We start from the raw sequence: 27168 nt of genomic DNA, 5'->3' as shown, positions 1-27168 counted from the left end.
AAACTCAACGCGAGTAAACACGCTGACAGTCATCACTGGCCACGATGTCTAGTTATTTTTGACAATCAGAGGTAACCACCTAACATCTTTATCTTTATCGATCTACATATTAAAAATTTAATGTGAGAATTTAGAAAAAATAAAAAAATTAAATTATTATATATAATAAATTTAAAAAAAAAAATTCAAGATGGCCGCCACTGGAGGGTGATGAAGTGATGAATTAGGTGGAGGGGCAGGGCGAGCAAGGCGGCGGGTAGCGGTCTAATCAATAAAATTAAGATGGGGCCACCCTTCTTTTGTTAGGTAACGCCCTAAGGGGACGTATCGAGATAAAATAATGCCTTCGCTTATAAAAAAAAAATCATTGAAATTAATATTAACAAAAATGTTTATTTATATAATATTAATTAATATTTTAAATAATAACGTTGAGACTCAAGGTGGAGATTAAGAGATTATGTATTGTTACATTTTTTATGATTTTTTTTATATTGGTTTAATCATTTAGTAAAAAAATAAAAAAATCATAATAATAAATAATGAATAATAATGACAATTAATCTACTATATTCCACGCATTTAAATAGGAATCTATCATTTTTAGGATTATCATTTTTGTACAGTTCTTGTCGTTTGTATATTTGATTTTGATATAAAAGATAAATTACGGGTAAAGACTTTATTTTATTGTGCAAGATAAGGAATTGAACCCATGATCTACTTATGCGAATTTCAATTTATCTTGATTCAATTACTTGACTTATATCTTAGGTGCTAAATTCATCATTCTTTTTACTTGAGATAAGGTAAAGAATCGAACCCACGATTTACTGATACGAATCCCAACTTATCGTGACCCAACCACTTGATTTGTATTTTAGGTGTTAAATTCACAATTCTTTTTACCTGGGACAAGGTAAAGAATTGAATTCACGATCTACTTATACGAATCTTAACTTATTGTGAGCTAATCACTTGATTTGTGTCTTAAGTACCAAATCTGTCATTCTTTCTATTTGCGACAGACATGGTGATATCCCTAAACTTATTACTTTTTTCTCATAATTTTGTCACTAAGAGGGAGGATCAAGTGTGACAAAATTCTCTACCTTTATTTAATTAATATATAATAATATATTAGTATGATTATTATTATGTAGTATTTCTCAAATGAGAATCCTTGTGAATGCATGAAGCTCACATAAAATCGTATCTTATCTGTTTTTGGAATATCCCCTTATTTTATGAGTTGGCATTTGGATTTGGGTCTTTCTTCCTTCAACTAAAATTGGGCAGATCCAATGGCCACGCGACCATGTCAATGCCACGGCCCCCACCCCATCAGTTTCCTAAATTACACTAATGCCCCCACCCACCTCTTTTCCAAATTAGCTCTGATTTATACAATATATATATATAAATAAATAGTATTTAAATAATAATTAATAAAACAAAAATGGTAGATAGATATGAGCAGTTAAGTTAGGATGGGAGGAGGAAGGAATCAGGCCAGGCGTCGGCGGGCTTGAAGACGAAGAAAGGCGTCAAAAATGCCACCGGATTGCTCAATCTGAGCTGGCCGCCACACCCACACCCACACCGTTGGCTTTCAGGACGTTAATAATTAATGGGGCAAACGTCCACGGTCCCCTTACTTTCTTATTTACGTAACTCCCACTGCAATTCTTCATTTTAACAAACCTGCCCCTGCCCCTGCCGCCTCAATAGGACAAGGTGGCCTGGGCATGGGCCAGCCTTTTTTTTTACCCGAAATCATCAAATTATGAACAAAGAAAAGAAAGGGTTGATTGATGCTTGATGTCTTAATTAAAATGACACATTTTTGATTGTTGGTTAATAATAATATTATTATTGTATTTAAAAGAAATCAATGATGAAGAGTGTTTTGTTTGAGAGAAAAAAATAAGTTTAGGTTTGGCATTTGCATTTGGTCATGAAAAAGATGTTGAAAATTCATAAAACAATGAAAATGAGGGAGGGGCCCCTAAAATGGCACGTGAAGTCCATGTCATGGGAAACGTAATAATACATGAAATTGTTACCGTACAGTTATCATTTATCATCATCATCATCATCCAAAAATACAGCTTCTCCTTCTTCTTCTTCTTCTCCTTCATTGTCTCTCTCCCTCTCCCTCTCCCTCTCCTGTGTGGAGCCCAAACGGGTCCTCTGCTTTGCTGGCGTCCGAGCTTCATCCATGGCTGCTCTTTAATGGCCTTTGTCCTCTGAGAGAGACCGCTGCTTCTGCCTTCACTTGCCCCAATCAACAGATACTCTCTCTCTCTCTCTCTCTCTCTCTCTCGCTTTGACATCTCCTTTTCACTTCTTTCTCTCTCTCTCTCATCTATGTCTGCTCTTCCATCATCTCATCATCTCCACAGAAGAAGAGAGAGAGAAGAAGAAAAATATACAATCCAAACCGACTCCAATCCCCTTGATTTGATGGATCCACAGATCTAGCCAGCTCCTTCCCTTCAGATCTCTTCCGTCGTCGTCTTCTTCTTCTTCTTCTTCTTCAATTATAAAGGTCAAAAGATTCTTTCCCTACCTTACCCACTCTACTAATATATGACGTATCTTGGATGCGTCTGCCCCGCTGTTTTCTTTGAAAAAGTTCCCGATTTATTGTGACCACCGATTTTCGGGTTTTTTTTTTTGAAAATTGGAGTTGGACCTTCTGGATTTGTAGTGCCTGACCCGAACAGTAGTTGTTCGAGAAAAAAGTGAATTTGACCACTCTTTTGTCAAAGTCCAAAGTCCCCCGTCCTTGCTTAGCTGTTGATTTTTCTCACAATTCTCGGCCGTACTGAGCAATTGAACATAAAGCTGGCCTTCTAATTCATCCGTTTTCCATGATCTGCTAGGTTTTCATTCCCAATTCGGGTTTATCTGGGGTGAGGGTTTCGGCGGCTCTTCTCTAAATGTGGAGAATTTGTAGGGCGATTTGGGTGAAATGAGGTATGTTATCTGGGTTCATGAACTTTCTCAGGGCCTGTTTTCTGCCGAGGTCGGATCGATACGTGCATTCGGGTTCAGATGCTGGGGGTCGCCAAGATGGGCTTCTCTGGTACAAAGATGCAGGCCAGCATTTTAATGGCGAATTTTCCATGGCCGTAGTTCAAGCAAATAATTTGCTGGAGGATCAGAGCCAGATTGAGTCCGGCTGCTTGAGCGCGCATGAATCCGGACCTTATGGAACCTTTGTTGGGATCTACGACGGCCATGGGGGCCCCGAGACTTCGCGCTATATCAACGAATACCTTTTCCAGCATCTCAAGAGTAAGTTAATTTGTACTAGTTTCTTAATTGTTTACCTCATTTGCTCTTTTGCGTTGCCTCTCGGTAGTTCTTTGCGTAAAATTTTCACTCTATGCCGTCATTTGTTGTATTAATGAATGGTTCCTGAATTGACCTCAATAGTTGGATTAGGCTTGTTGGGTGGAGATTTTCAGTGCCCTGAATTCCAAATAGTGATCGGTTCAAAGATTCAAAAGCTTGAAGTATTTGTTTTGCAGATTCTAATTGTGATTATAAAAGATTTACAAGACACGGGCTTTAGAAATTCTTATTGCATACCTAAAATGCTGATTTAGGGGATTTGGTTTCTTATGGCAGTCTCCCTTGGGTATGTACCTCAGCTATTTTTGGTTGCCTGCAGGGTTTACTTCTGAGCAACAATCTGTATCAGTGGAGGTTGTACAAAAGGCTTTCCAAGCCACCGAAGAAGGTTTTCTCTCTCTTGTCGCCAATGAATGGCCAATAAAACCACAAATTGCAGCAGTTGGGTCATGCTGCCTGGTTGGTGTTATTTGCAATGGGACCCTTTACATTGCCAACCTTGGTGATTCCCGTGCTGTTTTGGGGAGGCTTGTCAAATCAACAGGGGAGGTTTTGGCTGTTCAACTCTCGGCAGAGCACAATGCAGCTATAGAGTCTGTGAGACAGGAGCTTCATTCTACGCACCCAGATGACTCACAAATTGTAGTTTTAAAGCATAATGTATGGCGTGTGAAGGGCCTTATACAGGTAAGTCTACTATGCAAGAGAATAATTTTGATGTTAACTTGACAATTATGGTACACCTGCCTTTTTACTTGCTATTTTCTGTATTAGTAACATTTAGTATTCTTCTAATGGGATTGCGACTTAACTAGTTTACATATACCCTGGTTATTAATTTTTGGGTCCTTGAGACTTTCCTGTGTCTTTCCTTCACTTTTTTGTTGATAATTATGCAGAAAGAGTCAAAAAGATGTGGAGGTACCAAATCCTTTAGGGTGAAGCTTAAATGCACCCTTATACTTTACTAAAAAAGTATTGTGTCACCCCGAACCTTCAAAACGTCCCATTAGACACCTATATTTCAAAAAAGTGGAATTATTAAACATCTCAACAAATAATAAAAAGCACAAAGGGTGGAAGTGAAATTCACACACCAGGGTTTTAGGGTTTTTTTTTTTCTATTCTTTTTCTATTTTTCTTTTATTTTCTTGTACTTTGTAGACCGTCCAACCCATTGTCAAACCCATAGTTGTTCCTGCTGTCGTCGAGCCCATCGTTGTTCCCGTCATCGTTGAGGCCGTTGTCGTTCCTGTACCAGAGTTGGATCGATTGCAGGTTTATATATATACCACTGTTGCAACAGTGGGTTTATATATCTTTATGTGTGTGTGTGTATATATATATATAGGCACTGTTTCTCCAATAGATTGCAGGCTTATATATATTCGATTTCAAGTTTATATATACATATTAAACCCACAGCAACAGTAGGTTTATATATATAAATAAAACCACTGTTGCTCCTATCGATTGATTATAGGTTTATATATATAAACCCAACATTTGAAACAATATCCATGCTTCATGCACTCACTAGATATATAAATCCACTGTTGCTCCTATCGATTGATTATAGGTTTATACATATATATACCCAACATTTGAAACAATACCATGCTTCACGCGCTCACTAGCGCGTGTTCTCACTTCCTTTGTTGAGATGTTTAATAGTTTTATTTTTTTGAAGTACAGGTGTCTAATGGGATGTTTTGAAAGTTCGGGGTGCTACAAGATTTTTTTGATAAAGTACAAAGGTGCATTTATGCCTTCACCCTATCCTCTTACCTTTTCTCTTTTTCCCCATCTTTGATCCACAATTTCCTTGTTGGCGCTTAGCACCTCATACTGTGAAGGTCCATAACTCTAGGTCATACTGATCAAATGATGTTAGCCATTTCATAGCACAGGTTTTTGAGAGAATAGAAATATATCTGATTATAATGGTTGCTGTCACAGAGAGGAATTAAAAAAAGAAATGCAGAAAAACTTTCTCGTTATAACCTCGTCTTGAAATTGGACTCCATTTTCCTAGTTGCGATAAGTCTTTTTTTTTTTTTTTTCTTCTAATTTTAGGATTTTTATTTACTTTAGTCGTATAATTTTCTAATGCCCATTCACATTTATTTTACATTTGTTCACTTCTTGTCATAACCAAACTTGTTAGAATTTATCTTTTTCTGCTGGAAGGACCACTTAATCAATTGGTCGGCTCTATTTTTCCCATTAATTTGTTTGTTAATGGAAAAACAAAGTGTTTTTCCCCTCCTTGGATGCATGTGCAAGAATGTTTGTCAGGTCACTTTTTTGGGAATTCTGCATTGAATGCATACATTAGAACCTATACCTTTCTTGGCCTTTTGGCTAACAGTTAAATTAGATAACTGATGTAGTCGATAACCCATACCCATCTCGGCCTGTTGTCACTAGATATTAGATAACCAATGCAAGTGGTGATGATATCCTTGGCAGCATGACCGTTGCTTACTGCACGCAGGGCGCATAGCCTGCCTGGCAGGAGAGGGAAAGTCTGAAAAAATAAAATATATATACATATGCATACACAAGAATGGGATTGTTCAACCAAACTTTGACCTTGTAAGGCAAGGAATAATCTGGGGTATTTTGGTAATTTTGCAGGCTACTCGAGTGAAGTTTTATTGGATACAATGTCAAGGATTTTAGACAAAATTTACTTAACCTTGATTACTCACAGCCCATGTTACACGGACTCTGCATTTTCAAGCATTGTACTAGTGTCGACATGACATGACACTGGTATTGGCATAGGATATGTGTCAAACTCATCTTTTTTCAAGTCTATGTGTTAATTCTTGTTTTTTATCTATTTAACTAATTTTTAATTAAAATAATAAAAAATAACAATTTATTTTGATTTATTGTTTCTGTTAATCTGCTTTTAGCCTTTTAAGATAGATATATTCTAATGAGATCACTCAATTTGCCTACCTACCAGTTACCATTTTATCTTATATGTACCAGTAACATACTCTTAATTTTTAGTTATAGAACTAAAATATAAAAAATATTTGCAAGTGTAGGGGTAAAGTAGTAAGATGTATTATTCTGTGTGTATGTGTTTGTAATGAAAATTCTACTATTTGTATAACTCCTTTTTGCCCTTCAGTTTTTACTTAATCAATCATATTTCAAAATGCCCATGTTCATAGAAATAATAGCTTTAATGAAATTAGCTGCCAGAATATGTAGCCCATTAATGTCCTTAGATTGTGGTGTAATAAGAAATTGAATATAACTGGAATTAGTAGCCCATTCTGGTATGTTGAATTTGTGAATTGTGGTGGAAAATGTTTTGACGAGCAGGCAAATAAAAGCATACTTAATTACCAATCATAATATATGCCTGAGGCAGTGAAAACTAATGAGAATGTTTGAAGAAGAAGATTTTATTTATTTTTTCCTGGATTTTCTTGCTAAGCATGAGTTTATACATATAATCTCCAAACAGTCAATCCCTAATTTATAATCAATCGACAATCCGTAATTTACGGCAATCAAGAATCAATCATCAATCCCTAATTACAATAATCAATGATATATTGACAATCCTTAATTTACACCTAATTACATGTTTCCATCAATATCTTTTGTTTGATAAATGTAGTTGAGTCTTTATTTTTTTCGGTTTAAATGTATGTATGATTTTATCATGTCTTAAACAACTTTTTTTGGGTAAGTTTTCCATTCAAGTAGCCACACCACTGCAAAAATTTAAACAAATTCAACCATTCACATTGTCTGATGAAAACAAAAAAAAGAAGAAGCATATTTCTAAAGTGTGTTTTTTTGCGCTTCAAAACTCAGGTAAAAGGGCAAGTTAGCGTGATCAGTTAAAGTCGCTGAGCTTCACACACCAAAAACCCTAAGGATGCTGTGCTTTGCGCTTAAAGCACATTTTCTTAAACACTGCTGGAATGTGGATCGTTCTGGCACATTAAACAGGAATAGGAATGCAGTATACCACATGTTCTAGAATGTGGCATGATGGGGTAGACTCTTATATTTTACCACTAAAGTTTAAGATACTTTCAGTTTTTTCTTTTTGGAAATTTTTATCTAGCAGAATAAAACAATCTTGTATATTGTATACTTTCATGGTTTTGGTACGTAAATGTACCATGTTTTGGAGTGTGCATCCCTAGTGGCAATTCTCAAGGGTATTAGCATTTTTTGGTAACATGGGTTTCAACTTCATAGGAAGTTGACTTTTAACAGCACTTTTGGCGTAAAAAAGGGCTGAAATTCCTCCTCTCTTTTTGTGTGCGCTATATTACTATTTCATTGAACTCTGCCTAACTTCTGAGCTAGTTTAAACAATAGCATTAGTGGGTCTTATACAAAAGGAAATGGAGTGTTTTTTTTTTTAAATGACAAATTGAGATTTTGTCAACTTGGTGTTGTGAAAGTTGACTAAAGTCAACTAGAATCCATAATGTGGGCTGCACCAGCTTTTGTTGGTTTAACAATTTGATTAGATACTCAGGGATTCTATATATGAAGTTTTGTGTTTTTGTGTGAAATAGTCTTTTTTCCTTGCACTGCACATTAATAACAGGGACTCTTAATTTTATGTAGCAGCTGGAGTTGAAGAATGCAGAATTACATTGTAACTAAATTGTTTGTCAATGCTCTCCTTTTCTTTTGTCATAACAAATGATGATATTAGTTCTTTAAAATATGGGTCACATTTCTTATTGGATGAGAGCTTCATTCCCTCCCCTGCCTGCCCCCCCAAAAAACTAGAACTAGAACAAGATCCTGGCTCTACCTTTGTTGATGGGACATTATGTTTCTAAAAAAAACTTGACTGTTAATGTTATCTGATTGATGTTCAAGTTAGTTGAGGTTTTCTATTTTGCAGGTTTCAAGATCTATTGGCGATGTGTATTTGAAAAAGGCTGAGTTCAACAGGGAACCGTTATATTCAAAGTTCCGTCTACGTGAGCCCTTTAGAAGGCCGATATTAAGCTCAGAACCATCAATTTCAGTGCATCAACTGCAGCCACACGATCAGTTTATTATATTTGCATCAGATGGCCTCTGGGAGCACCTAAGCAACCAGGAAGCAGTTGATATCGTGCAAAATCACCCTCGAAGTGTAAGACCTTTGCACCGAATATTGTTACACGTTTCATGGTTTTTAAACTTGTGCAATAACTTATAATATACAAGAGCAGAAAAAGTTGGCTCCTTTTTAGGTTTATTATCTCACCTGATAGGAATCAGATCGGGTGATTTCATGAAACCATTGATACTTTCTTAAAGGTCATTATCCAGAGGAGGAGAAAATGATTTTCTTTTGGTGATTTAAGGGGTAAACCTGAGGTTTGATAATTGATGCCCCAACCCAAACATTTAGATGATCATATATATATATATATATATATATCTTGAAGCATTTTGTGGAAAAGTAACTTTCTTTCTTGAAAGTCAAAACAAGCTTCACGGATCATTCATGATTGATTGAAGAAGAACAATGCCCAATTTCATATCTCTTGCAGGGAAGTGGAAGAAGGTTAGTGAAAGCTGCCCTACTAGAAGCGGCTAAGAAGAGAGAAATGAGGTATTCGGATCTGAAGAAGATTGACCGGGGGGTCCGTCGGCATTTCCATGACGACATTACAGTGATTGTGGTGTTTCTGGATTATTCGAATGTGGTGAGCCGGGGCAGCTCAGCCCTGATGAGTTGCAACCTGTCTGTGAAAGGGGGCGGAGTCAATCTGCCTTCTAACAGCCTTGCCCCTCGCACGGCCCCCGCCTAAGCCGGCCGGCACTTCCCAGGGGAAGATGTTCCTCCGAATGCATGCAGCATGCGTAATGTGGTGGTGGTAGTAGTAGTAGTAGTAGTGTGAATATCATGATCAGAATCTGAAGAGCAGGCCTTCAATTCATTTTTAAAGTAAGTAGTACACTGTAACCTTTTTTTAACACCGAACAAATTCTACTACTACTACTACTACCACTACTTCTAGCGCTATTTGGAGGTTTACTTAAGTTACTTTATAGCTAACCGCCCCCAAGAAAGACCTCTGTGGGGGAACAAGGAGAACAATCGCATACCGTTGATATGATCATGCTTTGCTGTTGTTGTTGTAGTAGTAGTAGTGCTAGTAGTGTAGAAGGAGGAGCAGCAGCAGCAGCAGCTTCTGCTGCTTTATCTTTTATCTTTTTTATACCTGGGTCCTGTATTATTTGTTTCTAGCTGCCTTTCCCCTTTGGACCTTGCAGATAGATCTGTATATGGTTTCTGTTGTCATTTTCAAGCATCGGGCAGAAGCCACTCCCCATTGCTTGAACTTTTTTTCTTCATTTTATCCGGATGCAGCATCCATTATTTGGCCTTTTGACAACACTCCGCGCACACCATACAATACACCAACACCATTGCGCAAAAATATGTAAGTATACAAACCAGGTATACCACCTAAGGTATAACAAGCATGCAAATATATTTAATGGGTGGTTCATTAGAGTCACAATGTTTTTGGTTATTGTTCTTGCCAATATCCATTGCTTTTGCTCTTCTTCATGAACCTATTTATTTATTCGTTTCAAGTCTTTTTAATAATTTTTAAATTTATAATATTTTACAAATTCTTTTGGAGCAAATTTCTTTTTTTTTTTTTCTTTTTCTTTTCTTCATGTAATAGTTTTAATTTGATTTAAAAAAAATTTCTTCCCATTCCAAAGCTAAAGCATAAGAGTATTAATTTAAATAATTTTAGTGTAAGTTAATGGTAAAATTGGGATGAGTACTAATTTATATATTATTTATTAACCATTTTATCTTTTTGTTTATTCATTCAATACTTTTAAAATAATATTTTAATTGATAGAATTTTACAAGTTTCTTTTAATTTATTTCAGTCTATAATTTTTTTAAAAAAATGAAAGAATGCCTGTATAAATCATTTTTATGTAATTAATGTATTTAATAGTATAAATTGTTATGCCCAAACAAGTAAGTCCAAGCTTAAGACAAATCTAAGAGAAAGAAAAACCCAAAGTAGGAGGCGCTAAAGACCCCATGGACAAAGTAGTCCTGAGGAGTTCCTTTTGGTAGCCCTTCTTGGATACTCTCAGGTGATCTTCTCCTGGCGCTCTCATGAATGTGTCATCAATTCAGATCTTAAATCTTTGCTTAGAAATCATTAAATTAGAACTAGAATGACGTAAATGCTCCTTAACCTATCAGTTTTAATTTTTATAAATAGAGAAAGAGAGTTATTTCTCTTGAGGTATGCAATAATTTTTATATAAATTATTTAATTTTTTTTCAAATTAAAAGTAACTTAACTATCGAAGGATTTACGTGAAAAACATTCATACCCCCGGCCATATTTTATTTTATAGATCTCGTAGAGCTATCAATTTATTATTATATTTTAGTAAGAGCATAAATAATTAAGTAAAGTGTTAAATAAGTTATTACATTGACTACGAAGGGCAAAAGAAAACTAGTGTATTTTCAAAATTCAAGCTAAATTAGACATTATATTTTAAAAAAATGTCAAATAAACTTTTACACTTTCAAATTTGAGATCACATTACTTATTATGGTTAATTTTTTTAATGTCATTCAATGACATTTTAATTGTTTTAATAACGCCAACATTATCTTCAATCATAATAATCACACATAATCGCCAATATGAGAAATAAAGTTGTAGTTTGTATTTTTTTCAAAATACAATGACTAATTTGATCCCAAACTAAAATACAATTGTTTATTTGAATTTTTATCCTAAATAATTTTAATGTAATATAATTTAATATAGTTTAAATGCTCTAGATTGAACTTTATCTACTTATAGATATAAGTATAGATATGTAAAAATATTTAGTATTCTACTATTAAATAAATTGTATATTTATTAAATTTTAAATATATATTTTGACATCCAATATCTAATATATAATATTAAACATAAAATATTTTCAATACTATTTATTCGAGATTTAGGTTTAATTTTATATTTATGTAATTTAAATTTAACATGTTTCCATAACTTAATTGTAAAAAATATGCAAAAATAGAATAATCTTATAAAATTTTAGTGCTAAATAGTGCAATTTTTAGCAAAATTAAAAATTTGGCCAATTTAATATTTGAACTTTTAAAATATGCCCATTTAATACCCACAGTGAGTTAGTTATCTGTTAGTTTGATTAACAATGGTTAACCACTAATGATGAATACTAAGTTGACATAATCTTGAAAGTCTTAAGTACTTAATTGACTTAAAAACCATGATAGGTATTAAATTGATCTTTTGGCCTACTTACAAATAAGGTAAAATTTATGCATCACTCTTAACATTTGACTAAATTACTTCGATTACCGTCGTATTTTTAAAGATGGTGTAGACATTTCTTAATTATAACAACTTTTAAGAATTGACCATTTTGCCCCTACATTTGGATAACTTATCTCTCTCGCTCTTTGCCTTCTCAACCCTTTCTCTTTAGATTGTTGTCCTTTATGGCCGGAAACAATTGCCTATATATCATTATCAAATTAATCTATCTTTCTCATTCATTTTATTCTCAATCGAGTTTCTATCAAACTTCAATTTTCAGTCGAAGAATATGATCAAAGAAGATGAAGAGATCCAATGAACCTAAAACCTAGAAGTTTCACCCAAATAATCTTGTCAAACCCAAAAATCCTAAAAAGACTTATGGAAGCTAGACTTTATGGATTCAAACAAACTTAGTTGAACCCTTAAATCCTCTCGTGTTGGTTCAAATAATGGGTCTATCTAGGTTTAAATAAACGTACGTATGTATTTAACAAACTCATATTATTAAAACCTTCGAACCCAAATTTGAAGCAAGTTCAGATTCAAGTCTTGCTTTTGCTTTGAATTTGGATTCGAAAAGTAAATAATAAGGCTGCGTTCTCTTTACTATTTTCAAGTCATTTTTAGTTTTCAATTTTGTAAAATAATAAAAACGCGTTCTCTTTACTGTTTCTAAAAATGTATTTTTGAAAAAAAAAAATTATAAAAAAACTCAAAATAACAAAAAAATTGTTTTAAATGTTTTTAACCAAAACAAACTTAAAACTCAAAACACATTTATTTATTCATATTTTATTATTGTAATGAAAAAAATATTATAAAATTCATTAACTTCAAAATGTATATATATTTTTAATAATATATTAACATTAAATATTTTTAATTTATTGAATAATCAAATTTATTGAATAAAATATAATTAAATATTTATTTTCAAAATTTCAAAGAGAACACGTTTTCTAATTTTCTGCTTTAAGGAATAGTTTTTCAAAATGACAGAAAACGCGTTTTCAATTTTTTAAAAATAGACTATCAAAACAGAAAACTAAAAATAAATTCAAAACTCAAAATTGAAAATTGAAAAGTAAAGAGAACGCAACCTAAGGGGCTGTTCTCTTTGGCATTTTCAGCCCGTTTTCTATTTTCAGTTTTTCAAAACACTCAAAACGCGTTTACTTACTCATTTTCAAAAACGCATTTTGCAAAACACACAAAAAATTTACACAGAAAACTCAAAATGCCAAAAACACGTTTTGGCTGTTTTCAGCCAAAACCAGCCTCCATCCAAAACACGGAAAACAGCCACCGTTTTCATCCCTTTTCTTCAACCTCTCTTCTCTCTTCTCTTTCTCTTCTTTTCTATTCAAGCTCGATCGCCTCCATCGTCCATGCCACCGCCATCACTGCAATCGCTCGCCACGACCATCACTGCCACACCCAAATCCGCCCGCCACTGCTATCTCCCTCTCTCGCTATAGCCTTCCGAGCCCAGATCCTCCACCGCAACTGCCTTCCATGCCAAGATCGGCCACCGCCACCGCCACCGCCATCGCCCTCGCCTATCACTGCCCTCCAAGCCCAGATTTTCCACAGCCACCGTCGGCCACTGCCTTCCATGCCCAGATCCGCCATCGCCACAGCCATCGCTCTCGCCCGCCACTGCCTTCCACGCCCAAGCCATCGCCACCGCCACCGCCTGCCATGCCCAAATCCAGTCGCCCGCCACTGCCTTCTGCCATTTCTCCCTTCCGTGCCTCCACGCCCAATTAATATAGATTTTTTTATTTTATGCTTTATATATTTTTAAAATATTTATGTTGTGAATAATTTAAATTTCAAAATTAATATCAAATTTAATTTATAGGTAAAAATAAATTTATTATAAAATTAATAGTTGAGTGAAATTAAAAATGACTTAGAATGTACTTTGTAATTTTAATATATTATATATGATTAAATTATATAAGTTGTATTATATTTGAAATTCTTTAAATGAAATTTATAATTTATTTTGAATCAAATTTCTTAAATAAATTATCATAAAATAACATTTTACAAAATTTCAAAGTAAACGTATTTTCCAATTTTCTTTTTTGAGAAACAATTTTTTAGAATAACAAAGAGAACGCGTTTTTAAAAATTTCAAAACAGACATTCAAAACACAAAATTCAAAATGAATTCAAAACTCAAAACTCAAAACTGAAACATAAAGAGAACACCACCTAAGTGTTTTGTGGGGAGTTTTGTGTTTTTTATAATATTAGTGGAGATAAAGGGCAAAATCATAAGTGTTTATTATTGGTTGGAGGTTAAATAATCCATGCTTATAAAACTTAAGGGATATCTATGTCATTTTTAAAAATACAAGAATAGTCATTGCAATTTAGTCGGACGTTAAATGTGGAGTATACAATTTACACTTATATATACATATTCATGTATATCTATATGTATATATTTTTACATATGTACATAAACATATGCATGTATGTGTAATACCTAAAGTTATGTAACTATATACACATACCTACATATTTGTATGTAGATACACATATGCACATATATATGTATATGTATATATATATACATAATACATCTATGTGTTCATGCATGTTTTGACATAAATATTATGTTCTCCATGTTTATTTGGATATTATATTACATGTTGAAATATGAGATAAATTGAGAATATAAATTTGAAAATGAGTAAAAATTCCAATCATTAATTTACAATAATTATTTTTTTTATATCCCCAAAATGCCCCTTCTCTATCTTCATTTCACATCTAATGAAAGTGGCTAAACTATTTAGGAGATTTTGTTATTGGGCCATCATTGAACCATAGGGTTTCTCCAAAAATCTTATCGCTTTTAAAGATGGGAAACCACATTGACATAGGCATTTTGTGGGGGTTTGATCTCTCAATCTCTCTTCTTCCATTCCACTAGTGCACTATGTCTATGTTCTTTCTCTCCCCCCCCCCCCCTCTCTCTCTTTCTCTTTCTCAAATTCAACTATCAGAGCAAGTTCCTTCTCCCATCAATGGTTTTTGAAAAATGTTTTCTTTCAACTCTAGCTTTCTCTTTCTTTCTCTCTCTTTGGTAATATAAAACTATGGGGATTGCTAGAGTTCAACCATTAACAACATCAATGGTTTTTGGCAACACGCCTATTATTTTTCTTCTTCTTTCTGAAATTAGAGGATAAAAGAAAGAGAGAAAAGATAAAATCATTATATTTATCCTGTACTTAAAACAACATCATGGGAGTCATTGTCATTTTAAAACTTGGGAAATAATCCTCATTTCTTTCTCAAACTTTAAGAATATTGAGTGTATTTTATCATTTGAAAATTAATATAAATACAAAAAATTTACTTTAATAGTATTAGCATATTGTTATGTTTATCGATAAGACGAGGTAGTGTTGGGCATTTGATCGTAACAAATGAGCGATGACTCTAAAAACTAAAATTTAGCTACTTTCATGGTGCAAAGGTGATGAATTCTAATCTTTGGTAGAAGGAAATGTTAGGTCCATTCCTCATGGTTCCATAAGTACTAGTGGGACAATACGTTGGCATAATCTTGAAACATTCTTGTGTACAATATGGATTCATGAGTTACACATAAACACCTATTGAGATTATCATATTGTTGATTATTATGATTAATGGATCATTGGATTATTTGTATTTTATACATTAAGATGGATATATGTACAACATGATTACCACACCATTCTACAAGTTCATTTAGGTGCACTTTAGGACGATTAGAGTTAGGGAATTGACATCGAAAGTATTAGTCTCATCACATTTCTTTGTTTATTTCTAATTAATTTGTTATTTTTAAAATTTTATACCTTAATATCCTAACGTTATAAATCATTGTTGTTTTGTCCATTTATTTTGATGATGATGGGTTCTAAGGTTTAGAGTTTAGGATTGTTTTAGGCTTCATTTCTTCAATCATTTTGATGATGATAACAGTGGAAGAAGACTACCATGGTAGGTTTGCGGCCAAGAAACTCGACTAACACTTCGAAGCCGCAAATTAAGCCCTAACTGTTTGGGTGCAACTGCGTCGGGGCAACGTTCATCGCCTCCAAAATCAAACCCTGTAACTTTGTCAGAGGAATTCGCAGTCGTAGCCTCGTAAATAATACCTCATACATATAAAGAAACCCGGAGTCCGAGGCCGAATGACAAACACACTCTTCCCTGCCATAAAGGTAGCAAGTGAACTTTTCCTCTCGAGTCTTCCTTTCCGCATCCTTCCCCTCCCTACTCTAAGAGGCAATTTTTTCTCTCACCACCCCCAAAGATGAATCTGTAGAAAACTTCGATGTAATCCGAGCAACCTCCTCGTTTGCCCAGTCGTACGTGTGAACAGATCTCGAAGTGGAGATTGCCATTGACGATCAGACTAGCACACCACCCTTAACCGACTCAAATGTCGATTAACTGGAGCAATCAAACGTTAAAAATAAGGATAAGATGATTGGTTCGAGAGCGAACATAAGGGCTGTGCACACACGAGGGCGATGCATATAAATAGGCATAGCACGAGGCGCCTAACGGACGACCGATGGCCAACGAGGTTCCGCCATGTGTCCCATAATGAATGCCCTGACGGGCCTGCCTCACCTAGGGTGGCGAGCCACTCCATGCTTACAGGTGATGCCTTATGCCCTCGGATAGACGCCTTGATTCCTAGAACTCATGGAGCCTTTCACAATCAAATAAATGTGCCAAAATAGAAACCCAAAATCTAACCACACCAAATCCCTCGAAGGAATGACAGCTGCCCTTCCCCACATATCTAAACCCCAGGCATGACAAGCTTATCAAGGCACCAAAACCACAGGGGTCGAGCAAGATATGTACGAAGAGAATGATAGAAACAAAATATTGCAGTAGGAAAAGAGACGCAATTTGTTATTAAGCAGGAAGTACCCAACAAGAATACAAGACCCACGCCAAAACCTATACTACCGCACAAAATCACGGCTCGACTCGACTATCCTCCGATGGATCTATAAGGAAGCCGTCCTTGACCTCCTTGGAAAAGCCAATGGTTGAGAGATCTAACTCCTGAAAAATAGCTTGGATGTGGGACAAGGCTACTTCATACCCCTCATTTCTTGACTCTTCCGCTCCCACCTTCGCCATTGCCATATCGGGCTGAGTAACTGCCACCTTGGCTTTCGCTTTCATCTCCATCGCCATCATCTCGAATTTGGCCAGCGCGACCTCCGCCTTTAACTTCTTTAGCTTCGTAGCAGCAACATCCAATTGAACTTGAAGGATGTCGACTATACATTCAACCTCATCAACTCGCTTTTTGGCCTCAACAACGCTTGCCTCCATGGTCTTCTTAACTTATCCTCTTATTGACTCTCGATCCTGGCACAATTCCTCTTCGTAATCCGTCTTCATCTTGGAGAGATGAGTCGCCATGCCCGCCTCAAGCAAATGACAATCCGCAACAAGTTGGAGCGCCTAGTGCTCGACCTGATGTAATGCAGCCGATGAGCCAAAACCTGGTAGCCTCATCCGGTTCGATAATGGATCAAGATAGATGTCGATAAAAAGGTTGCTTCAAAACTTTGGGTCCTAAAACGAAACCAGGTGGCTGCCACTCCTGGTAGGATTCGAACCACTAGGGGATCGAATCTCCCCATCAGGACCTTTCTGACGTTTCTTATGCTGGGTCAGCTCCTCAGAAATGGTAGATTCCCCAGAGCCAAGGTCTAGAGCCATGGTAGCAGCAACCATAGCATGGGGCTGCGCGGTAGGAACAACCGATACTGGCGCAACTAGGGCCCTTCCAACTACTTTATCCACCGAAGCAGAACCTGACGCAGTTTTATCCCCCTCCTTACGAAACATGTCCATCTTTCCCCTAATATCTTTCTTAATATATGCAAAATCCATTCGTTCTGTAAAAATATACAGACGAGAGAGCAACCGAATAAGTTGTTTCTCTTAAGGTTTGCAAAAACCCCTGCACCTCTCTCATTCTTCTTGTTGTTGAGAAAGCGAGGAAACCCTATCCCAAAGGAGACCCTTATAAAGATTGTTGAAAAGTGCTTACGACACATCCCGCAGATCTACGGTCATGAAATTGCCACCTGTCACACATCTAAAGAGTCATTAGTTACCACCTAGATAACACCCCCATTTCCCAAGTAAAACGCCTCGAATCTCGAAACCAGCGTGTTATAGGTCAGCACATGAAGAAAACTACTTTACCTTGGAGGTCAGGCCGACTTCAGATGACTCTAGAGCTAACATTTATTCGAACAAAATCAAAGTTAGCTCGACCGTCCGCCTTGACCAGATTGTAATGACAATCCAACTCTCCAAAACTAGCACATGTAGCAAAATTACCCAGGCCTCTCTTCTCTAGCTCGAACGCTCGCTTCTCGAGCATCTGACCTGGGGGGTTGTGGATCGTCCAGACCTAATCTCGGCCCATCTCTTGGCCCTCTTTCTTGGCTCATCTCTTGGTTCTGCACTAGCTTGCCGCAGCATTATTGCAACCCCCACTGGGTATCTGTGAGGCCGCCTTAGATCCATCCTCATTAATGGCAGATCACATTCACATTAATGTGAATGGGATATGCCATTAATGAGGGTCTCGTTGCCACCATGCTGCTACCTGGGAACCTCCACCGACGCTAGATAGTTAGTCTCGTCACCTGTAGACGCACGACACATACATGTAGGAGGACATCTCCTTTTCCTATATCAGCCAGCTCTTGTCAGAGCCAAGGTATGTTCTGCTCTCTGACCTACTGATACACTGCTATTTCCGTACTCTCTTATTCACTCGAGTATCAGAGTGCTTGCAGGTGTTAGCTACCCTCGGACGAACCCGTTGCTGGAGTCCACGCCTTGTTGTTGCTATCCCGCCTCCGGTGACTCCCTTTGGTCAGGAAGGAACAAACGTGTTCTTTATCATTAAGGAGTTAATGATGTTTGATGTTGTTAAAAGTTAACAAAAATGATTAATGAGATGTTAAGAGTTAACAGTGGGAGATCATTAAGAATTAATAAGATTCATTAAGAGTTAACAAGCATACTATTAAGTGTTAATGAGGGTCTTGGTTTTATTAAGAGTTAATGGAAAGGTTATTAAGAGTTAATAGTAAGACCTAGATGCAATAAATTGAAAGTTATAGTTGGAGACACAAAGGAGTTGACAGTTACTTTTTGGACAGTCGACTATTTCATTTGAATGGGCTAAAATGTTGATTGGTTCCTATAATAATCAACAATTTTGTGAGCGAGATTTCACCCACGTGCTTTCATCTTCTGTTGCCATTCTCATCATGCTTTTTGCAGAGCATTAAATGATGAGAGAGTAAGGGAGATTAAAAAGAGAGGATAGATTATCACGAGCGTGCTAAGCAAGCTATCACTTGGTTTTCTTCTCCATTTTTCTTGCTCTTACTCTCGTTTGCTTCTTTTTCTTGCTCAAGAAGTCGCCAACCATCTCATTTCCGCTTTTTTTCTTCTTAAGTTGATTATTGGTTGTGAGAAGATTAACTTTCATCCTTAAGAACCACCAACAACTTTGGCTCACATTTGTTGAGATAGGCTAGCACATATCCATTGAAGAGTTTCGATGTGGCTTAGGCATGGACATACTAGGTCCCTTGAGCCTGTGATGGTAGATTAGTCATCCAAGTTAACAGGTTTTGGGTGCATCAGATAACCAACAACTTCTTTATTCGTTTGAGGTATATGATACTCAAATCCCCATGGATGAATGGTTTTGTTATACATATGGATGGGTTATATTGAGTCTTGCAAGAATTTTGTTTTTGCTTCTGTTGCACGTTGATTGTGATTTTGAAAAAGTTTTAAAAGTTCATTTTATCACTTGCATTGATCCACCAAGTGTTAGTGTTATATTTCACTGAACACCAATAAGAAAAGACGAGACTTGTTCCCTAATATAGTCTCTCATGCTTAAGTTAATATAAATGAGTAGTAAAGAGTATTCAATACCTAAAGTTAGTTTAATTGTGAGGGTCTCATGCATTTATACAAGTGATGGGACTAAGTTACTTGGAGTTATCATTTATGGAATTCTTGAATTTGATCATTTTGAGCTATAAGAAAATCTCTCACACTAAATAAAGATAGAGGGGAGATGGCTATCTTGAATTTTTCAAGTATGAGATGAGTTAAATAGAGACAAGGTTGATATTTTTTTATTTGAGAAAGAGATGAGTCAGATAAAAATATGACATCTAAATTATTTGAAGATGTGATGAATCGATAGTTAATTCTTCAATTCAAGCCGAGAGAATTGTGCCATTTGCTCATCATTTAATGGTATGGATATGTGATATGACAAGATTTTAATTTTTAATTTTTTTAAATAAATAATTTTAAATATTTATCTAGTAACAAGTTTGATGAGTTCTTGTCTACGAATAAGTTTAATAACTTGTTCAACGAACAAGATTGATAAGAAATTCAAAATTAATTTTTTTTAGTATAAATAAACTAAATTTGAATTAAACCTAAATATAAAAAATAATTTATATGTCAATTTTAAACATTTTTTAGAAAGACTCATAAATAAACTTAAATCAAACAGAACTAAAACTAGAGTCCACTCATTTACACCTGTAATATTGTTGCCCTAAAATCTGGAAAATATTTCAATTGTTTCCACTGATATCCTCTGCCACAAGGAGTGACTGTAAGTCACAGAACAAAATACAAGAAGGCCTAGAGAGAGAGAGAGAGAGAGAGAGAGAGAGAGAGACTTCATTAACAGTATAATAGAGTTAAAAAAGGGAGGAGGGGAGTGGAAAGAAGGAAGATATCTTAGTTTTATTAATTGATTTGAATTTGAAGAATTGATAATTTTGGGATGTTTTTGGTCTTATGATTTTTGGTATTAGAGATAAATTTGAATATGATACATAATAATTATACAAAAAATAGATTTAAACTTGAAAACTCACGTCCCCATTACTTTTTTATTGATCATTGGCGACCCATGAGATATTGAATTGATAATCTTATTGTATGAAAGGTGTAAATGTTGAGATTTAATTAATAATAATAATTAAAAAAAAAGATATAATAATAAAAAAAAATGAAAATGAAATGGAAAACATTTTTAACATCCATCAACTGTCTGTCACTGTCAGGCATATTCGCGTCACCCCAGAAAAAGTTAGCTCCCATCTAATGGACCCTTGCTTTTATTCAATCCTATTAATATTATTTTTCTATTTATTTTATTTATTTCTATTCTAAAAACAGGCTCGACTCTCAGTGCAAACTCTATTTAAATTAGGTAAATTGTTAATTATGATGGATATATATATTTATCTTTTAATAAGTGAGGTAAGGAATTTCGAAAGAAAGCAGCATTGTTATTGTGCTATATTATATTATTGTTATATACAAAGCTGGGCTGTATTTGTTGAGAACAACAGCAAGAAAACAAAGACGTGAAGCCACTCTCTTCTATTCTACCACCAATTTGTTAATAGGTTTGACTCCTCTATTCTCTCACTGCTGAGCCCATCAACGGCTGCAGCTTCCTTTCCTCTCTCTCTCTCAATCTCTCTGCGCACGGACCCGAGGGAGAGAGAGAATCTGCACTGCAACTGCAATAGATATAAATGGTTCAGGTGGCTGTGGTACGCCAACTTACTACCACCTTACCAAAACACAAGAAACCCATCCCCCCTTCCTCGAGCCCCTTACCATCTCTCTCTCTCTCTCTCTCTCTCTCTCTATGTGTGTGTGTGTGGGTGTGGGTACAGTAAATTGTGCAATATAGAGTTCATTTCTAACCAGTAATTGTTTAGTCTATTAAGACACAGATAAATCCCCAATTAGACCTCTGCGTGCAGACCCCGTTTGGGGAAGAAAGAAACACAAAAAACAACAAAAAAAAAAAGAAATCACAAGAAGGCAAAAAGCACCCCCCCTCACCCCCCCTCACCCCCCCCCCTTCCCCAGTCTCTCTCTCTCTCTCATCTTCTCCATTTTTATCAGACTCCAAGCTTTTTCCCCCCCCTCTCTCTTTTTGTTTGTGTGCGAGGGTGAGACTGTTGAGACCACATCCATTATTGGGCGGGGGATGCAATGGCCAGATGGGTTTCTGCAAAGCTGTCTGCAGGAGCTACCATTTTACTTGGAACCCACTTTATGTACAGACTAGTAGGAGGGTTTGCTAATGCTTGTTTGAAAGCTGCATTTTCTCCCTGTTATCTAAAACCCTAGTCATCACCATTAAAACCCTCCATTTCTGGCAGAAAGCTCACCTCTTTTTCTTTACAGTTCCACACTCTTCCAAAAGTCCCAACTTTTCAAACTTCAGCCCACCTTTGATAGCAAACTCACCTGCCTGCTGCTGCTAGCCCTACTTTTGCTTGGCAAGAAAGGAGAGAAGATGGGCTGTGTTGCCTCTAGGCTAGAGGAAGAAGAAGAAGTGGTTTCTATTTGCAGAGAGAGAAAGAAGCAGCTGAAGCTGGCAGTGGAGAGAAGATATGCTCTTGCTGATGCCCATGGAAGGTACTGTCAAGCTCTGTATGGAGTCTCAGCAGCTATAAGGCTGTTTGTTGCCTGCCATTCTTCACCTCCTTCCCCATTTCTCATCACCTTCCCACCACCTTGTCCACCCTCTCCACTCAAAGAAAATGTAGTCTCCAACCCACTGTTCCTTCAACAAACACCTTCTGAACCCACCAAGGCAGCTATTGGCTGCGAGTCTTGTGCTTCTTCAACATCTTCAGAGTCCTCTGAACCAGAGAGAGAAGAAAGAGCAGAGAGGCAAGAAGAAGAACAAGAGCAAGTTTGTGGGTATTTCTATATGCAAATGCCACCATCAATGCCTTCACCACAGCGAGATTTTGGCTGGGATTTCTTTAACCCTTTTGACATCCTAAGGCCAGAGATAATAAGCGGATACAGCCGCAACTCTGATGATGATCTTAGGGTAGTGAGGGAAGAAGAAGGAATTCCGGAGCTGGAAGAGGAAGGAGATAGAATGGAGGAAGAAAAGAAGGTGGCGGCGGCTGAAGAAACAGAGAATGTAGAGAACCAACAGAATGGGGTTGAAGTTATTAGGGAAGCGGATGCTCCTAGCCAGGGAGAGCAAAAGAGTTTAACAGTTATTGACACACCAGAAAAGGGTAGAGAGTTATTGGAAGCAATGAAGGATATAGAGGACCATTTCATTAGGGCTTATGATTCTGGCAAGGATGTGTCCAGAATGCTAGAGGTTAATAGGTTCCATTTGCAGTCTGGTTTGGAGGAAATAAAAGGTGGGTATTTTCTTCTCTCTAGCTTTCCAACTCTGTTATTTCACTTTTCTATTTATTTGCTCTCTGTCATGGAATGTTTTCCCTGCATGTATATGATCTTCCAAAACCCATCCAGTTCTTTCTTCTGTTTCCTTGTGTTTGATCTTCATGATTCTTACTCTGGGTTCCAATGAAGGTTTCAATCAGCAGTGTTCTAAATCTTCATTAGCTTATTTCACTTGCATTGAAAAATATGGCAAAGCTGAGTAAGATTTTGTTTGCTTTCAGATTCAGGCAGGATTTATCCTTTTAATTGCTCCATTATTATGCCTCTTTATTTTTGTGTCCGTTAGTAATACTGGAGAACGGAGATCTTCCTGTTATTTTGATTAGAAATATATTCTTTTATCATTTTCTGCAAAATTTTTGGATGAATCTTCTTCCTCTGCCTTTATGTGTTTGCAAAGCTTTCCTCCCACGAGCATTTTCTTTCTTTTCCCCCGAGCTGGTTCTTACTTTAGGCTTTCCAACACCGTCCTTCTTTTCCTATTGTCTTTTTATAAGAAAGTTGCATCTTTATGTGATTCTTCGATATTCTTCTTCTTCTGTCTTAACTTTGTCCATTTGTATGTAATAATGCAGGCAAAAGCTTCAAATTTCACCTTTTCCTTTTACCATCCGCCCATGTTTTCATTTATTCATTTCTTTCAACCCCGTCTCTCTGTTTTTCTCCCTTGGTGAACTTTGGGATGGAAATTAATTGGGCATACAAATAACAACTTGTGTTGTAGTTCACTTGCAGGCTCCTTTTGAGATGTTTTCTCAAATAATTTCCCGATTTCCTTCTATTTGTGGCATTGATGTTACATATTGTTGAGTTGGATCATAATGGTTTATCTATTTTCAGTTGCTTTCTGAACAGTGGGCGTCTTTATTATCCTCCATCTGTCAAAACTCAAAAGCCACAACTTTCTGAAGCTGTTCCTCTGCCTTTTGCTTGGGGGCTAAGATTCACTCAGATAGATAGATTTAGATATCTAACTAGTATTCTGTTCATCTCCAGCATTACTTTTTGTGTTTACTTGCATCACAGCAGAATACTTTTCTTCCCTAATTTCCCACTTAGTACTCTAAAATCTACTACTTTCAGTTGCCTTTTTGTTAAAAGTACTTTTTGCTTAGCATATTCCTTTACCCACATTTTATCTGGATGCAGAAAACTCCACAAAACTTATCCAAGCCATCACATGGAGGTCCACTTCATCCCGGACTTCATCCTGTAAAAGTCTTGCAGCATCTAGTTCCAAAGGCTCTTCAACCTGGACAGAATTCAACAATGATCTCTTTGATGATTATGGAGGAATGGACTCTGGGAGCCATTCTCTGACACTAGGAAGGCTATATGCTTGGGAAAAGAAGCTTTACGAGGAAGTTAAGGTAAATTGAATTAATCCAACCTATCCTTATTCCTTACAACTATGATTGTACAACTCATCAGAACTCTTCTGAATAATTATGGATTTGCCAATCAAAGTATATTCGCAAAGAAGCCAGAAGTTTTGTGGCCTTTAGCCTCCTATCAATTGAAGCTTAGTTCATTCACTAGAAGCTGAGACACATCTATGGAGAAAATATGAATTAAAAAGTAAATTGTTGACTACTAGTTTAATGCAATGCCAACCTTACAGTCTAATGAGTAGAAGTATTTCAAGAATCAAACACTAGAACTGGACGTATAAAATCTGATATAGTAAGAATTGATGTTGTTCTTCCAGGCGGCGCATTGTAGATTGTGAGTTTATCTACTTGCTTGAATCGGACTGGTCAGTCTTTTGCCCAAGAGTTTATCTTGTTATTTTTCTTCATGTTTTGAAACTACTTTCTGTTAACCAGCCAAACAGCTGCCTATACATATTTGTATGGTATAGGAATAAAGAATAACTAAATACAGGATGTTCTCAGCTCAACTTGGTCTTTGTTTTGTCGTGTTACCTGAGTAGTATGTTTGTTTTCTTTGAAGAAGAAAAAAATTACTACTATTTTCTTTTAGAAATTGACTTGTAGACTGGCTTATTAGGCTGGAGACAACACCAGGAAAATATACGAGAGGAAGTGCAATCAGCTAAGAAATCAGGATGTTCGAGGAGATGATAGGCTAGTTGTGGACAGAACTAGAGTTGCAGTCAAAGATTTGTATAGCAGGATCCTGGTTGCAATTAGAAGTGCCGAATCGATTTCAAAACAAATTGAGAAACTCAGAGATGAAGAATTGCAACCCCAAATAATTGAACTGCTACAAGGGTACGTAAATCCCACAAGCAAACATAAAGATATTTTTGTTCTCTTACCGGTTTCACTGCATTGCAATACATGATTCCCTTCTTGCAGCTTGACAAGAACCTGGAAGGTTATGTGGGAATCTCATGAAATCCAAAACAAAATTATGTTTAAAGTGAAATCCTACACCTGCCCCACTTACGGGAAATTCTGCAACAACACCCATCGACTTGCAACACAGCAACTTGAGGCTGAGATTCACAATTGGAGAACACGCTTCATAGAGTACATTGCAGCACAGAAAGCATACATCGAAGCGCTCTATGGATGGCTATCAAAGTTTGTTATCCCCGAAGTTGAATTCTACTCTAGGAGCAGGAATTCATCCCTGCCTTGTCGAGTCAGTGGTCCTCCGTTGCTTGTGATCTGCCATGGTTGGTTAGCGTCCATGGACAAGCTGCCAGACAAGGCAGTTGGCATTTCCATGGAAGGCTTTGGTAAGGACATAAGGGCTTTATGGGTGCAGCAAGGGGGGGAACAGCACCAGAAGAGGAAAGTGGACGGTATGGCGAAAGAACTTGATAGAAAGATTCTTGCGTACCAGAAGTCCGAGAACAGGATTTTCGAATCCAAGCTTTCAGAGCACAACTCAGACCCAGGCAGCCGTGCTGAGTTCTTGAATGAGAAGAAGGATTCACTGGATGCTTTCCGGAGGAGGGTAGACGGTGAGAAAGAAAAACACATAGACTGCATGCAAGAAACACAACGGATCACACTCAATGGATTCCAAACCGGGTTTTGTGGAGTCTTCGATTCCCTGACAGAGTTCTCCAAGGCTTCTCTAAAAATGTACAACGACCTTTTGAAGCAGAGCGTGAGCGCCCAGAAAAAAGGGAATCCAGGGTACATAGAAGGTCCCCAGAATGGAGAAGATGCAAGCACATGACAGAGAGGAAGGAAACCGGTCAAGCTTAGTTTAGATTTTAGTTTAGGGGTGGTAGGTTTGAGGGTTCTGCAGCTATTTATTGTACATTAGATTGTGTCGAAGCAGCTCGCTGAGACAACACTTGTAGTAGTAGTAGGGATTTCTATTTCATTCAGGTGGCTCACCATCTTTACTGCCTAGTCATCGTCGTCGCCGTATTAAAGATTGCCTGCAATTTTGTGGGAGACATGTAAATTCCTGAGCCGACCAACCTTCTGGGCAAGAATTCTGCCAAGAAGCGTAGAGGTTGAGATGGAGCTGGGCAATCTTGTGAGTACCAAGTAGGTGGGTTGGTTGGTTTTGTGTTGAGAATGTAAGGGACTTAGGAAGCAGTATTTTAATAGCCTTCCTCCAAGCTTTGCATCTTCTTCTTCTTCTTTAGCTTGTATGTCTTTCTTGAGGAGCCCTTTCTACTCTTGGATCTTCACATTTGCTAATTATGCAACTCTCGCATCAAATGGTAATTCAAATTTCTATTTGTCCTGTAGCTGTAGGAATCGGCAATTGTCCTTTTAAGGCTAAACTCTCAACTACTATTTGTTGGCGGCCTTTGGGTTACTGTTGAAGAAGAAGTTAGGTACAAGGGCTCTCTCTCACTTCTCATTGTTGTCCGCTCAGCTCTTGTGGGATTCAATCACAAGTCGTGGCTTGGCACTCCATCGTTCATCTTCTGTTTAAAGGACCTTATTAGTAGTAGCATCATAAGTTCCTCACTTGGTTTAAAGTTCAATTTATGAATTATAGAATATTAAACGTCTGCTTATATTATTTTGAAAATAAAAATAAAAGTGAGATTGGGTTTCTGTTTTCAAAAATAATATAAACCAAAATTATGTTCTGATCTCATTATTTTCCCCTTAATTCTCTTTAGATTGCTTAGTGACTAACTATGTTTAGTTGTTATAAT

General features: G+C 36.6%; 2 protein-coding genes across 3 annotated transcripts; both read left to right on the top strand.

Moving 5' to 3' along the window:
- The first annotated feature begins 2090 nt into the window (after positions 1-2090).
- On the top strand, positions 2091-9755 carry LOC127801917 (probable protein phosphatase 2C 60). 2 transcript variants are annotated; one of them, XM_052337448.1, is made up of 5 exons: positions 2091-2551; positions 2889-3303; positions 3683-4050; positions 8267-8503; positions 8907-9755. In XM_052337448.1, exons 2-5 carry the CDS (start codon positions 2985-2987, stop codon positions 9165-9167), a joined length of 1185 nt encoding a protein of 394 aa, XP_052193408.1. In that variant the 5' UTR covers positions 2091-2551; positions 2889-2984; the 3' UTR covers positions 9168-9755. The 2 variants fall into 2 exon arrangements, with proteins under 2 accessions (XP_052193408.1, XP_052193407.1); XM_052337447.1 differs by having other exon boundaries at positions 2091-3303.
- Positions 9756-21697: 11942 nt separating this feature from the next.
- Positions 21698-26861, top strand: LOC127802858 (protein ALTERED PHOSPHATE STARVATION RESPONSE 1-like). Its single transcript, XM_052338914.1, has 4 exons — positions 21698-23020; positions 24216-24436; positions 25077-25300; positions 25388-26861. Exons 1-4 carry the CDS (start codon positions 22147-22149, stop codon positions 26220-26222), a joined length of 2154 nt encoding a protein of 717 aa, XP_052194874.1. The 5' UTR covers positions 21698-22146; the 3' UTR covers positions 26223-26861.
- Positions 26862-27168: the final 307 nt, after the last annotated feature.

This window comes from Diospyros lotus, chromosome 5, assembly GCF_014633365.1.
Source record: "Diospyros lotus cultivar Yz01 chromosome 5, ASM1463336v1, whole genome shotgun sequence".
Classification (NCBI taxonomy): Eukaryota; Viridiplantae; Streptophyta; class Magnoliopsida; order Ericales; family Ebenaceae; genus Diospyros; species Diospyros lotus.
The sequence above is the reverse complement of the archived record's forward strand: the minus strand, read 5'-3'. Positions and strand labels throughout refer to the sequence as shown.